This window comes from Pelophylax lessonae (genome assembly GCF_965119305.1).
Source record: "Pelophylax lessonae genome assembly, chromosome: 3".
In the NCBI taxonomy this organism is placed as follows: domain Eukaryota; kingdom Metazoa; phylum Chordata; class Amphibia; order Anura; family Ranidae; genus Pelophylax; species Pelophylax lessonae.
The window spans coordinates 397,693,496-397,708,055 of record NC_138770.1 but is presented as its reverse complement, the minus strand read 5'-3'; the positions used below and the strand labels follow the sequence as shown (position 1 = coordinate 397,708,055).

Genomic DNA, 14,560 nt, shown 5'->3' with positions numbered 1-14,560 from the left:
AAGACAATTGGTTGAGGTTCAGGCACATTTTGGTACGTTAAGCTCTTTTCACATTAAGCTATGCGTTTTTATGATTGCTAAAGAGAGCGTAATGTGAATAACTTTTGGTGTGATTTACCAAATGATCTGAAATTTTCAGAATATGTTGGAATAGATAGACTCTTCTATTGTGCCAAGTTTGGGGGAAATTGGTTCACATCTAGGCTCTTTTTTGTACGTTAAGCCACATTAAGCGCCCCAAAAAAAGAGCTTAATGTCCCCAGTTTTCCACGTGGGAGACCAAAATCGATGAAACCTCCAGGATAGCTTTGGGAAGTGCAGAACTTGGACTGTGCAAAGTTTCAAGACAATAGGTTGAGGTTCAGGCACATTTTGGTACGTTAAGCTCTTTTCACATTAAGCTATGCGTTTTTATGATTGCTAAAAAGAGCTTAATGTGAATAACTTTTGGTGTGATTTACCAAATGATCTGAAATTTTCAGAATATGTTGGAATGGATAGGCTCTTCTATTGTGCCAAGTTTGGGGGAAATTGGTTCACATCTAAGCTCTTTTTTGTAAGTTAAGCCACATTAAGCTCCCCAAAAAAAGAGCTTAATGTCCCCAGTTTTCCACGTGGGAGACCAAAATCGATGAAACATCCAGGATAGCTTTGAGAAGTGCAGAACTTGGGCTGTGCAAAGTTTCAAGACAATTGGTTGAGGTTCAGGCACATTTTGGTACGTTAAGCTCTTTTCACATTAAGCTATGCGTTTTTATGATTGCTAAAGAGAGCGTAATGTGAATAACTTTTGGTGTGATTTACCAAATGATCTGAAATTTTCAGAATATGTTGGAATGGATAGACTCTTCTATTGTGCCAAGTTTGGGGGAAATTGGTTCACATCTAGGCTCTTTTTTGTACGTTAAGCCACATTAAGCGCCCCAAAAAAAGAGCTTAATGTCCCCAGTTTTCCACGTGGGAGACCAAAATCGATGAAACCTCCAGGATAGCTTTGGGAAGTGCAGAACTTGGACTGTGCAAAGTTTCAAGACAATAGGTTGAGGTTCAGGCACATTTTGGTACGTTAAGCTCTTTTCACATTAAGCTATGCGTTTTTATGATTGCTAAAAAGAGCTTAATGTGAATAACTTTTGGTGTGATTTACCAAATGATCTGAAATTTTCAGAATATGTTGGAATAGATAGGCTCTTCTATTGTGCCAAGTTGGGGGGAAATTGGTTCACATCTAAGCTCTTTTTTGTACGTTAAGCCACATTAAGCGCCCCAAAAAAAGAGCTTAATGTCCCCAGTTTTCCGTGTGGGAGACCAAAATCGATGAAACATCCAGGATAGCTTTGAGAAGTGCAGAACTTGGGCTGTGCAAAGTTTCAAGACAATTGGTTGAGGTTTAGGCACATTTTGGTACGTTAAGCTCTTTTCACATTAAGCTATGCGTTTTTATGATTGCTAAAAAGAGCTTAATGTGAATAACTTTTGGTGTGATTTACCAAATGATCTGAAATTTTCAGAATATGTTGGAATGGATAGGCTCTTCTATTGTGCCAAGTTTGGGGGAAATTGGTTCACATCTAGGCTCTTTTTTGTACGTTAAGCCACATTAAGCGCCCCAAAAAAAGAGCTTAATGTCCCCAGTTTTCCGTGTGGGAGACCAAAATCGATGAAACCTCCAGGATAGCTTTGGGAAGTGCAGAACTTGGGCTGTGCAAAATTTCAAGACGATTGGTTGAGGTTTAGGCACATTTTAGTACGTTAAGCTCTTTTCACATTAAGCTATGCGTTTTTATGTTTGCTAAAAAGAGCTTAATGTGAATAACTTTTGGTGTGATTTACCAAATGAGCTAAAATTTTCAGAATATGTTGGAATTGATAGACTCTTCTATTGTGCCAAGTTTGAGGGAAATTGGTTCACATCTAAGCTCTTTTTTGTACGTTAAGCCACATTAAGCGCCCCAAAAAAAGAGCTTAATGTCCCCAGTTTTCCGTGTGGGAGACCAAAATCGATGAAACCTCCAGGATAGCTTTGGGAAGTGCAGAACTGGGACTGTGCAAAGTTTCAAGACAATTGGTTGAGGTTTAGGCACATTTTGGTACGTTAAGCTCTTTTCACATTAAGCTATGCGTTTTTATGATTGCTAAAAAGAGCTTAATGTGAATAACTTTTGGTGTGATTTACCAAATGATCTGAAATTTTCAGAATATGTTGGAATAGATAGGCTCTTCTATTGTGCCAAGTTTGGGGGAAATTGGTTCACATCTAAGCTCTTTTTTGTACGTTAAGCCACATTAAGCGCCCCAAAAAAAGAGCTTAATGTCCCCAGTTTTCCGTGTGGGAGACCAAAATCGATGAAACATCCAGGATAGCTTTGAGAAGTGCAGAACTTGGGCTGTGCAAAGTTTCAAGACAATTGGTTGAGGTTCAGGCACATTTTGGTACGTTAAGCTCTTTTCACATTAAGCTATGCGTTTTTATGATTGCTAAAGAGAGCGTAATGTGAATAACTTTTGGTGTGATTTACCAAATGATCTGAAATTTTCAGAATATGTTGGAATAGATAGACTCTTCTATTGTGCCAAGTTTGGGGGAAATTGGTTCACATCTAGGCTCTTTTTTGTACGTTAAGCCACATTAAGCGCCCCAAAAAAAGAGCTTAATGTCCCCAGTTTTCCACGTGGGAGACCAAAATCGATGAAACCTCCAGGATAGCTTTGGGAAGTGCAGAACTTGGACTGTGCAAAGTTTCAAGACAATAGGTTGAGGTTCAGGCACATTTTGGTACGTTAAGCTCTTTTCACATTAAGCTATGCGTTTTTATGATTGCTAAAAAGAGCTTAATGTGAATAACTTTTGGTGTGATTTACCAAATGATCTGAAATTTTCAGAATATGTTGGAATGGATAGGCTCTTCTATTGTGCCAAGTTTGGGGGAAATTGGTTCACATCTAAGCTCTTTTTTGTAAGTTAAGCCACATTAAGCTCCCCAAAAAAAGAGCTTAATGTCCCCAGTTTTCCACGTGGGAGACCAAAATCGATGAAACATCCAGGATAGCTTTGAGAAGTGCAGAACTTGGGCTGTGCAAAGTTTCAAGACAATTGGTTGAGGTTCAGGCACATTTTGGTACGTTAAGCTCTTTTCACATTAAGCTATGCGTTTTTATGATTGCTAAAGAGAGCGTAATGTGAATAACTTTTGGTGTGATTTACCAAATGATCTGAAATTTTCAGAATATGTTGGAATAGATAGACTCTTCTATTGTGCCAAGTTTGGGGGAAATTGGTTCACATCTAGGCTCTTTTTTGTACGTTAAGCCACATTAAGCGCCCCAAAAAAAGAGCTTAATGTCCCCAGTTTTCCACGTGGGAGACCAAAATCGATGAAACCTCCAGGATAGCTTTGGGAAGTGCAGAACTTGGACTGTGCAAAGTTTCAAGACAATAGGTTGAGGTTCAGGCACATTTTGGTACGTTAAGCTCTTTTCACATTAAGCTATGCGTTTTTATGATTGCTAAAAAGAGCTTAATGTGAATAACTTTTGGTGTGATTTACCAAATGATCTGAAATTTTCAGAATATGTTGGAATAGATAGGCTCTTCTATTGTGCCAAGTTGGGGGGAAATTGGTTCACATCTAAGCTCTTTTTTGTACGTTAAGCCACATTAAGCGCCCCAAAAAAAGAGCTTAATGTCCCCAGTTTTCCGTGTGGGAGACCAAAATCGATGAAACCTCCAGGATAGCTTTGGGAAGTGCAGAACTTGGGCTGTGCAAAGTTTCAAGACAATTGGTTGAGGTTTAGGCACATTTTGGTACGTTAAGCTCTTTTCACATTAAGCTATGCGTTTTTATGATTGCTAAAAAGAGCTTAATGTGAATAACTTTTGGTGTGATTTACCAAATGATCTGAAATTTTCAGAATATGTTGGAATGGATAGGCTCTTCTATTGTGCCAAGTTTGGGGGAAATTGGTTCACATCTAGGCTCTTTTTTGTACGTTAAGCCACATTAAGCGCCCCAAAAAAAGAGCTTAATGTCCCCAGTTTTCCGTGTGGGAGACCAAAATCGATGAAACATCCAGGATAGCTTTGAGAAGTGCAGAACTTGGGCTGTGCAAAGTTTCAAGACAATTGGTTGAGGTTCAGGCACATTTTGGTACGTTAAGCTCTTTTCACATTAAGCTATGCGTTTTTATGATTGCTAAAGAGAGCGTAATGTGAATAACTTTTGGTGTGATTTACCAAATGATCTGAAATTTTCAGAATATGTTGGAATAGATAGACTCTTCTATTGTGCCAAGTTTGGGGGAAATTGGTTCACATCTAGGCTCTTTTTTGTACGTTAAGCCACATTAAGCGCCCCAAAAAAAGAGCTTAATGTCCCCAGTTTTCCACGTGGGAGACCAAAATCGATGAAACCTCCAGGATAGCTTTGGGAAGTGCAGAACTTGGACTGTGCAAAGTTTCAAGACAATAGGTTGAGGTTCAGGCACATTTTGGTACGTTAAGCTCTTTTCACATTAAGCTATGCGTTTTTATGATTGCTAAAAAGAGCTTAATGTGAATAACTTTTGGTGTGATTTACCAAATGATCTGAAATTTTCAGAATATGTTGGAATGGATAGGCTCTTCTATTGTGCCAAGTTTGGGGGAAATTGGTTCACATCTAAGCTCTTTTTTGTAAGTTAAGCCACATTAAGCTCCCCAAAAAAAGAGCTTAATGTCCCCAGTTTTCCACGTGGGAGACCAAAATCGATGAAACATCCAGGATAGCTTTGAGAAGTGCAGAACTTGGGCTGTGCAAAGTTTCAAGACAATTGGTTGAGGTTCAGGCACATTTTGGTACGTTAAGCTCTTTTCACATTAAGCTATGCGTTTTTATGATTGCTAAAGAGAGCGTAATGTGAATAACTTTTGGTGTGATTTACCAAATGATCTGAAATTTTCAGAATATGTTGGAATAGATAGACTCTTCTATTGTGCCAAGTTTGGGGGAAATTGGTTCACATCTAGGCTCTTTTTTGTACGTTAAGCCACATTAAGCGCCCCAAAAAAAGAGCTTAATGTCCCCAGTTTTCCACGTGGGAGACCAAAATCGATGAAACCTCCAGGATAGCTTTGGGAAGTGCAGAACTTGGACTGTGCAAAGTTTCAAGACAATAGGTTGAGGTTCAGGCACATTTTGGTACGTTAAGCTCTTTTCACATTAAGCTATGCGTTTTTATGATTGCTAAAAAGAGCTTAATGTGAATAACTTTTGGTGTGATTTACCAAATGATCTGAAATTTTCAGAATATGTTGGAATAGATAGGCTCTTCTATTGTGCCAAGTTGGGGGGAAATTGGTTCACATCTAAGCTCTTTTTTGTACGTTAAGCCACATTAAGCGCCCCAAAAAAAGAGCTTAATGTCCCCAGTTTTCCGTGTGGGAGACCAAAATCGATGAAACATCCAGGATAGCTTTGAGAAGTGCAGAACTTGGGCTGTGCAAAGTTTCAAGACAATTGGTTGAGGTTTAGGCACATTTTGGTACGTTAAGCTCTTTTCACATTAAGCTATGCGTTTTTATGATTGCTAAAAAGAGCTTAATGTGAATAACTTTTGGTGTGATTTACCAAATGATCTGAAATTTTCAGAATATGTTGGAATGGATAGGCTCTTCTATTGTGCCAAGTTTGGGGGAAATTGGTTCACATCTAGGCTCTTTTTTGTACGTTAAGCCACATTAAGCGCCCCAAAAAAAGAGCTTAATGTCCCCAGTTTTCCGTGTGGGAGACCAAAATCGATGAAACCTCCAGGATAGCTTTGGGAAGTGCAGAACTTGGGCTGTGCAAAATTTCAAGACGATTGGTTGAGGTTTAGGCACATTTTAGTACGTTAAGCTCTTTTCACATTAAGCTATGCGTTTTTATGTTTGCTAAAAAGAGCTTAATGTGAATAACTTTTGGTGTGATTTACCAAATGAGCTAAAATTTTCAGAATATGTTGGAATTGATAGACTCTTCTATTGTGCCAAGTTTGAGGGAAATTGGTTCACATCTAAGCTCTTTTTTGTACGTTAAGCCACATTAAGCGCCCCAAAAAAAGAGCTTAATGTCCCCAGTTTTCCGTGTGGGAGACCAAAATCGATGAAACCTCCAGGATAGCTTTGGGAAGTGCAGAACTGGGACTGTGCAAAGTTTCAAGACAATTGGTTGAGGTTTAGGCACATTTTGGTACGTTAAGCTCTTTTCACATTAAGCTATGCGTTTTTATGATTGCTAAAAAGAGCTTAATGTGAATAACTTTTGGTGTGATTTACCAAATGATCTGAAATTTTCAGAATATGTTGGAATAGATAGGCTCTTCTATTGTGCCAAGTTTGGGGGAAATTGGTTCACATCTAAGCTCTTTTTTGTACGTTAAGCCACATTAAGCGCCCCAAAAAAAGAGCTTAATGTCCCCAGTTTTCCGTGTGGGAGACCAAAATCGATGAAACATCCAGGATAGCTTTGAGAAGTGCAGAACTTGGGCTGTGCAAAGTTTCAAGACAATTGGTTGAGGTTTAGGCACATTTTGGTACGTTAAGCTCTTTTTACATTAAGCTAAGGACATTAAACGTTTTAGTATTGTACAAAAAGAGCTTAATGTGAATAACTTTTGGTGTGATTTACCAAATGATCTGAAATTTTCAGAATATGTTGGAATTGATAGACTCTTCTATTGTGCCAAGTTTGGGGGAAATTGGTTCACATCTAAGCTCTTTTTTGTACGTTAAGCCACATTAAGCGCCCCAAAAAAAGAGCTTAATGTCCCCAGTTTTCCACGTGGGAGACCAAAATCGATGAAACCTCCAGGATAGCTTTGGAAAGTGCAGAACTTGGGCTGTGCAAAGTTTCAGGACAATTGGTTGAGGTTTAGGCACATTTTGGTACATTAAGCTCTTTTTACATTAAGCCGTGGACATTAAACGTTTTAGTATTGTAAAAAAATAGCTTAATGTGAATAACTTTTGGTGTGATTTACCAAACGATCTGAAATTTTCAGAATATGTTTGAATTGATAGACTCTTCTATTGTGCCAAGTTTGGGGGAAATTGGTTCACATCTAAGCTCTTTTTTGTACGTTAAGCCACATTAAGCTCCCCAAAAAACAAGCTTAATGTCCCCAGTTTGCCTCGTGGAAGACCAAACTACATGAAACTTCTAGGATATATTAGAACAGTTAAAAACTTAGTCTGTGCAAAGTTTCAGGGCAATTGGTTATGGTTTAGGCACTTTATTACACATTAAGCTACATTAAGCCATTTTCACATTAAATGTTTTAGTATGTCCCGTCCTGTGGTGACAAAAGGAAGGAGGAACCACAGCATGCAGCAAGAGAACAGGAAATTGACAGTTGTGGTTTTTGAAAATTCTTTAGTTTGCCTTCTCTTTTCCCTATAGCATAGATTGCTAATGCAAGCAGCAGTAGAGGTTGGTACTCACTTCAGCCCAATTTGAAAATCTGTCTGGAGATTCAGCCAGGAAGTACAACCTACCTGCTCAGTACTTTAGTTTTTCATCAAGGCATGTCCAACAGTGTACCAGTCCACCCCACTTACTCTGTTTATCCTAAAATGTGCCAGCGAGTGATGCCGGAAAATGTGATGTTCTTGCATAAATGTAAAGCCTGATGTAAAAAATGGCGATATTAAGAGGTTTCACACAGCAACCAAACATGTTTAAATCTGCCTTGAAAATCTTGAAGCAGAGAGGATGTCATACTCCAAGCCTAAAGAAACTCTGTTGTCAAACTAATTTGGAGCAAAAGTGTGAACTGAAGTGCCACCACACTTTTACATGGTTTAGATAAGGCATTTTTGTTTAACAGCACATTTTTAAAAAAATACATAGAAGATACTAGACTAAATCATGCATTTATGTTTTGCAGGAACACAGTACTGTAATTATCATTATGAATATGGCTGGAAAGTTCTCAATTGGTATTGCCTTTGGCCTTATATACCTGTACACGGCTGAATTATATCCAACAGTTGTAAGGTTAGTTAAATTAAGCTACAAGTATATTTATTTTAAATTAATAAAAATGATATCAAAGCTCAATTATGAGCATGCCAAAGCCCCCCTATTCCTTCCCCTCCTCCTCTTTAGAGCATCCCCATTGCATTAAAAAAGACCTAGTTACTAACTTTTTTTTTTCAGCTGTTTTAAATGCTTCTGAGAAAAGTGACGTAGCCCTGATGCCTGCAGAATTCCATATTTTATTTCTGGATGGGGGGGGGCACAAAGTCTTAAAGCCCTGGGCTCACAGGAAGTGAGTTGAGTGATGCTGGGCATCATTTAGTCTGAAAGAGGAAGGGCAGCTGGAAACCAGTGTGGTAAGTCTGCAGGGAGCAGCACCAGAGATCAGATGACTATAGCTGCCTTGGCTGCTTTTTTGTTTTTAGGGGCAGCTCGGTAACAAGGTTTTTGGAAATTGCGCATACTTGAACAAGGCTTTTTTTTACAGATATTACCTTTTTTCCCTTGCTACTCTAGGTCCCTGGCTGTTGGCAGTGGAAGTATGATGTGTCGACTCGGTAGTGTGGTTGCCCCATTCTGCGTGTACCTGAAGGATATTTGGATATTTATGCCACAGGTAATTTTTTTTTTTTCCTAGATAAATTCCTACTTAATTCTATACATGTGGGGTCTCTTGATTACATGATTAGATTCTTGCTCATATAAACTGTAAACATAAATTGAAGGTACAGAAAACTATGCAGTAGATTTTTTAAAGACCACTGGCCCTTTAAGTGGTTTTGTCTAGACCAGGGGTCTCCAAACGTTCTAAACAAAGGGCCAGTTTACTATCCTTCAGACTTTAGGGGTGCCAGACTTTGGCCAGCAGGAAAATAACTTTTTTCTGGCATCAGTGGGCGTAAACAGTGCCCCATCTTTCGTAACAGGGGGAGGAATAGTTCCCCATTGTTAGTGTCACTGTTGATATCAGTGACAGGAATTTTGCCCCATTGTTGGCGTCAGTGGGCAGAATAGTATCTCATATACTTGGGATGAATAGTGCCCCAAGGGCCAGAAAAAGGCAATCAAAGGGCCACATCTGGTCTAGACTGACACTGCAAAATGTGTATGTGGATAATTGGGGGCAGTTCATTTTCTAAAGTTCATGCCAAACAGCTAAAATACAGTACATTCACAAATTGCTTTACCCGTGAAAGGACTTGTAATTTTGTTCAGTCAGTCTTGGAATTCACACTCCAGTAATACTGAAAAGCCTGGCAGGACATACATGTGTTTCCTTGTTAAGCTCTGGAGCTTCCTATATCAGCTCCAGCCTGCTAACTTGATAATGAAGCAGCATCTTCCAACTGCTGGCAAAGAAATATTAATATTAAAATAGAACTACAGTAAAACTTTGGATTGAGACTAACTTGATCTGAGAGTGTTTTGCAAGACATGCAAAATTGTGTTTATACATTTTGACTTGATAAATGAGCAATGTCTTGATATACAAGTAGCGTATCAGTCACAACTGAGTATAAGAGAGGTGCCTCTAAGTGTAGCACTATGGTTACATTTAATGAAAGTCCAACATTTAGCAACTCACGTGGTTGATGATTAAAACAAGCACATCTGTAAACATCCAGGGTAAAGCTGTCCACATAGACCATCCTCCTCACCGCCATAAACGTCATCCCTTCCACGATGCACTCTATGAGTGATTCAAGCCTCGCTCTCAGATCGCTCTACTGCAGGGTAGTCTTCCCAGTTATGGTTGCAGACTGACAGCGGTAAGAGCCAGCACAGTCAAACGATCCGCCACTGCAGAAATCACTACACAGATCACTGTGGCCCTGTGGCCTACACTCCAAGGAGCCATGTGATGTGCTTTTTCCCATTCATTACTATGAAGAGAATGGACTGATCCTCCAAGAGATCAGAGGTATTCCTAAAACTGATGTGGTAAAAAAAACACCTCCTGTCAGGAAACCCCTATTAGACTGTGCAACCACGGAGCCACCTGCACTTGTTCCTCTCTGCACGCAAAAAAAGGCAGATCCATAGTATTATCCTACCTAGAGGAACACAAGGACTTCTGTCCAGTGCCAGACATACAAGCCCTACACCTGGATCGAACATCTGGACCTGCTGGACTTCTCTCTCATAATGTTTTGGTAGGAGGTCGCCCACAAAAGCCCTAGACCTGAGAAGTGAGATCCTCGATGGAACTCCCCCAGGTCCTAGAGTCAAACAAGCAAAGGATATGCAAGAGAAGGGCCACAATAGTGTAGAATGCAAATACAGTTTATTATAAAACAAGGTGCTACACTCACATTAAGATGAAGAATCAATAGCGCTATCGGCAAACAATTCCAAAGACCGCCGCCGCCCGACTTCCGGGTACACCGTGCTGACGTCACCGATAGCGCTATTGATTCTTTATCTTAATGTGAGTGTATGTGAGTGTATCACCTTGTTTTATAATAAACTGTATTTGCATTCTACACTATTGCGGCCCTTCTCTTGCATATCCTTTGCTTGTTTAAAGATCAGGATGAGGCGACTAGTGTTGTTTGCTGGATACCGCGGGTCTCTGTCCACTGAATGATCTTTTCAGGAGAGGAACTCTGCATTGGGTTGTGTCCACTGATGTCCACATATTATGTACGATGCTGATTCCTTTATCAAATCTGGTAAGCGCATAGCACATTCTCAGCATGCCACACTAACGGCGGAAGGAGTGATCTATGGTGGTGGATTCATTTTCCTCTATATTGCACTTTAGACTGGATCTCCCTTGTACTTTGGACTTTCCTATTTGGACTTTTTAGGCACAAGCTGTGTCAAATGTTTGGACATTTTTAATTATATGTTCATTTGTTATCTGTCAGTGTGATTATTTTATTATCAGATATAGCGCAGCTTCTCTTTACCATCCTGATTTATAGTGTTTTCCCACTACAGCTGCTGCTCAATTTTCGTGCGGTTATTTACATTTTTACTTTTTAAAAAGTGACAAATGTTTGCAAGTTATACATATTTAATCATTTTGTGAAACCTCACATTTTTAATTTTCTTTTTCAGCTACTAGTTGGAATCATGGCATTAATAACTGGAATATTAACCCTTATGCTCCCAGAAACACTTGGGAAGCCACTCATGAGCACAATGGAGGAAGCTGGAAAAAAACCAAGAAAGACAGAAAGTAAAAGAAAACCATTAGCAGAAGCAAATGGGGTTGCTATGGAAAAACTAGATTCCGCTACAATAGATGCCCCTGATGTTTAGAAAAGCAACACATCAAGTAATTTGATTTCTTATAGGGAAGCAAAGAAGGCAAATTCACTGAAAATCATGTTGTTTGACTTTGTTGATATCATCACATCATAAAAATTATGACCATGGTTGACCTGACGTCTAGCTGGAGGTAATGGCCTAAAAATATATAATTTTTTATCACAGATTTAGCCTGGCTGGCTAAGCATCCTGTTGGCCTCTAATGTCGCTTGGAGACTCCACTGGCAATATCTCCCTGTCATAGCCCAAGGCTCTCCTCTTGCTTTAGGGTTTAATGTACTTTTATTCAGTAAGGGTGTCCCCATTCATTCTCCATATAATAAATAAAATTCAACAAGAAGTGTGGAAGAACCATGATACAGCTACAGGAGTTGTTTTCCATGAAAAACAAGAAAGCATTTAGTGATTTAACATATTCCAAATATCAGTGCTGAGTAAAGAAACTAAAAAGGAATTGTTCATGATGCCAGTTTATAAAACTTGCCAGTCAATTGGTGAGCTTTTTGTGTCCAGTTATTGATTACTCCCTATTCCAGATATTTAAAAAAAAAAATAAAAAGTCAAAGCATGTCTTTTTACCTTTTAAAGTGTTACTAAACCCAGGACCTTGCATTCACTCTCTCTGTTCTCCCGCAATACACAGAACATGAAAATGCAATTACTATAGTAAATATAAAAGGCTAAACAACTTTTCTCATTAGCAGTATATTGCAGTTTTGTGAACTCTATCGGTGTCCGGCCGAACACTGGCTAACACTTATAAGAGGAGATTTCATTCTCTTCTGACTGACCTATAAGGCTGCATGACCCCTGATCCTCTGTCTGGACAGTGCTTTTTGGCTCTGTGCTGATTAGATGCCCCCTCCCCCTCCCACCCCCCCCCCCCCAAAAAAAAACAACTCACTAGCAATACACACCAAACTGAGCATGTACAGAGTGCCCCCAAGACTCTGTACTATCAGCAGATGGATTGGGGACTGTGGAGGAAGGAGAGGATCAGAGAAGACAGAATCAAACAGGCTTTTTACACAATGCAGAAGATTATCAGTGAGTATATCAGTGCTATCAGTGAGTATTATCAGTGCTTTGCTGCATATACAGACTGTTCTACTGTTGTGGGTTTAGTAACACTTTTAGCTTGAATGTTGTGTATTTCAATAGAAAATATAGGCCTAGACTGCAGTCTCTTTCGTACAGTCATTCTAACTGTGAAATTCATTCCACAGTGGATACCATCCCATGTATAAAGGGCTTTTCCATTTCAGAAGTTTTAAGGATTTTGGATCTGCTATAGATTTTTATTTTCAGTATAGGGAAACTGAAGAAGTGGTATAATTGACTTATTGGTCAATTTCACCACTTTGTTTTGCACATTGTATGCCTCTTTTAAACATCTTTTATACATTTATACTGCCATTTCTTACTTAGCACATTTTATGCATTTTGAAGTATTATAAATGACAAGTTCCTTGAAAAGTGAGATGAGAAACACACCATAATGCCAAATCAGCATTCTACTGTCTTGAATAAGCAGTTATATAGTGAAGTATGGCATTAGGCTTTAAAAGTACATTTTATGTCATATTGACCATTGTTACTTCTTAACTACTGCATCTGATTATTAATAAATTGATTAATTAATGGAATTAATAAGTAAAATAATATCAGGGAATTATTTGCTGGAAGGCAGGGGCATTTGTCCCTTGGGACAGTACTAATAGTATATAGTTTGGCTGGTGGCACTGATTGCAGAAATCCTTAACATTCAGACATCCAAATGAAATTCATAGACAGTGAAAAGTTGGGTATTGAATACCTAACTGCTCCCTCTTAAGGCATGTAAGCACAGCATCAGGCAAAGCAAAGTCTTCCAGCACCAGCTTAATTTGCAGCTCTGAGATGTCATGCTGCCAAGAGACAAAATGCAAGCTGATATTGAAAGATGTGAAAATAAACCATGCCAACCAATCACTTTGGTATTATGGCACAGTTTGGGGTTGATTTACTAAAACTGGAGAGTGCAAAATCTGGTGTAGCTGTGCATGGTAGCCAATCAGCTTCTAACTTCAGCTTGTTCAATTATTCTTTAACACAAAAAAAATTTAATCAGTTTCTATGCAAAGGTGCACCAGATTTTGCACTTTCCAGTTTTTGTAAATAAACCCCTTTGTGTGGCATACTTACTTTAGCCTAAAAAAAAAAAATCTATCCCTACCCTGAAAAGGTGAGTCAGCTGTGTTTTGCCCCCATGCCAAAAGTTTAAGTTTCTTTCCTGATATTGTCCACCTATTTTAGTACTGCAACCTTTTGCTTTTAGTAATGAGTAATTGTATTAATTGTGTTTTTATTTACATGCTGTTGATTTCTATTACAGTGACAAGCAACTTTTAACATGCCCTTCGAGATCACTATACAAAAGAATCAATAAATAATGATTAGAAAATCAATAAAAGTAGCAACCAATAAAATATTTTCTTATTAGTGATTTTAAATAATGTAGAGTGGAGTTCAGTTTCTTATGATTTTCAAGTTCTTTCAGTTTGTTACTTTGTGGTCAAAAATTCTTGCAAATTAAAATCTTTATTAAAAATTATCTAGAAAGACTTTGATAAAGAATATACTAATCTAACATACAGATGCTAAAAACAACCAGCTTTAAAAAATCACAGACACAAAAATATAAGATTCTTTTTTTATTACTTTTTTTATGTCCGAAAATGGAAATTCTAACTATGTCCTTAGCTTGTTATATTGTTATTAATTAAATATAATGAGCAAAACAATTATGAAATGTGTATGTGTGCCGTACTCTTGTGCCTATCAATCTTCAATAACATAGAATGTATTAAGACAAAGAATGTTGCCTATAGCAGTCAATCAGATCACATTCATTTTTATTCCCATACCTGCTCTGGAAATTCCATAGCTTGAATCTGATTGTCAGCCAGGACAGTTATTTTTTGACACACACTGGTAGATGGAGCCTACTACATTTGACTTGTTGTCTTATGAAGCAAATATGTAGCTAGCCCATGAGCCAAACAACATTTTTTGTGAGCTCTTCAAACAAACCCTCTTTGTGCAAAATCCAGCCTGCTTTTTTGCCATTTTGACAAAATACACATTTAAACTATGTTCTATATTATGTTGTTTTTTTAACAAAACATACAGTATATGACAAATATATTTCTCTAGGATTAGGGATGAGGTTTGAGTTTTCTACTACCATGGGTTTTTAAGCAATTCCTGCGTTTCAAGATCCGTGGAAGAATTATGTACAGATTTGCCAG

General features: G+C 38.4%; 1 protein-coding gene across 1 annotated transcript in view; it reads left to right on the top strand.

Annotated features, from left to right (window-relative positions):
- Positions 1–11,273, top strand: part of SLC22A16 (solute carrier family 22 member 16) — a 91,787-nt gene extending 80,514 nt beyond the window's left edge. Inside the window, exons 6-8 of the mRNA XM_082250002.1 lie at positions 7,903–8,012; positions 8,511–8,610; positions 11,058–11,273. Coding sequence (XP_082106128.1) covers positions 7,903–8,012; positions 8,511–8,610; positions 11,058–11,261 — 414 coding nt within the window. The 3' untranslated portion in view covers positions 11,262–11,273. The remainder of the gene's footprint in view (positions 1–7,902; positions 8,013–8,510; positions 8,611–11,057) is intronic.
- Positions 11,274–14,560: the final 3,287 nt, after the last annotated feature.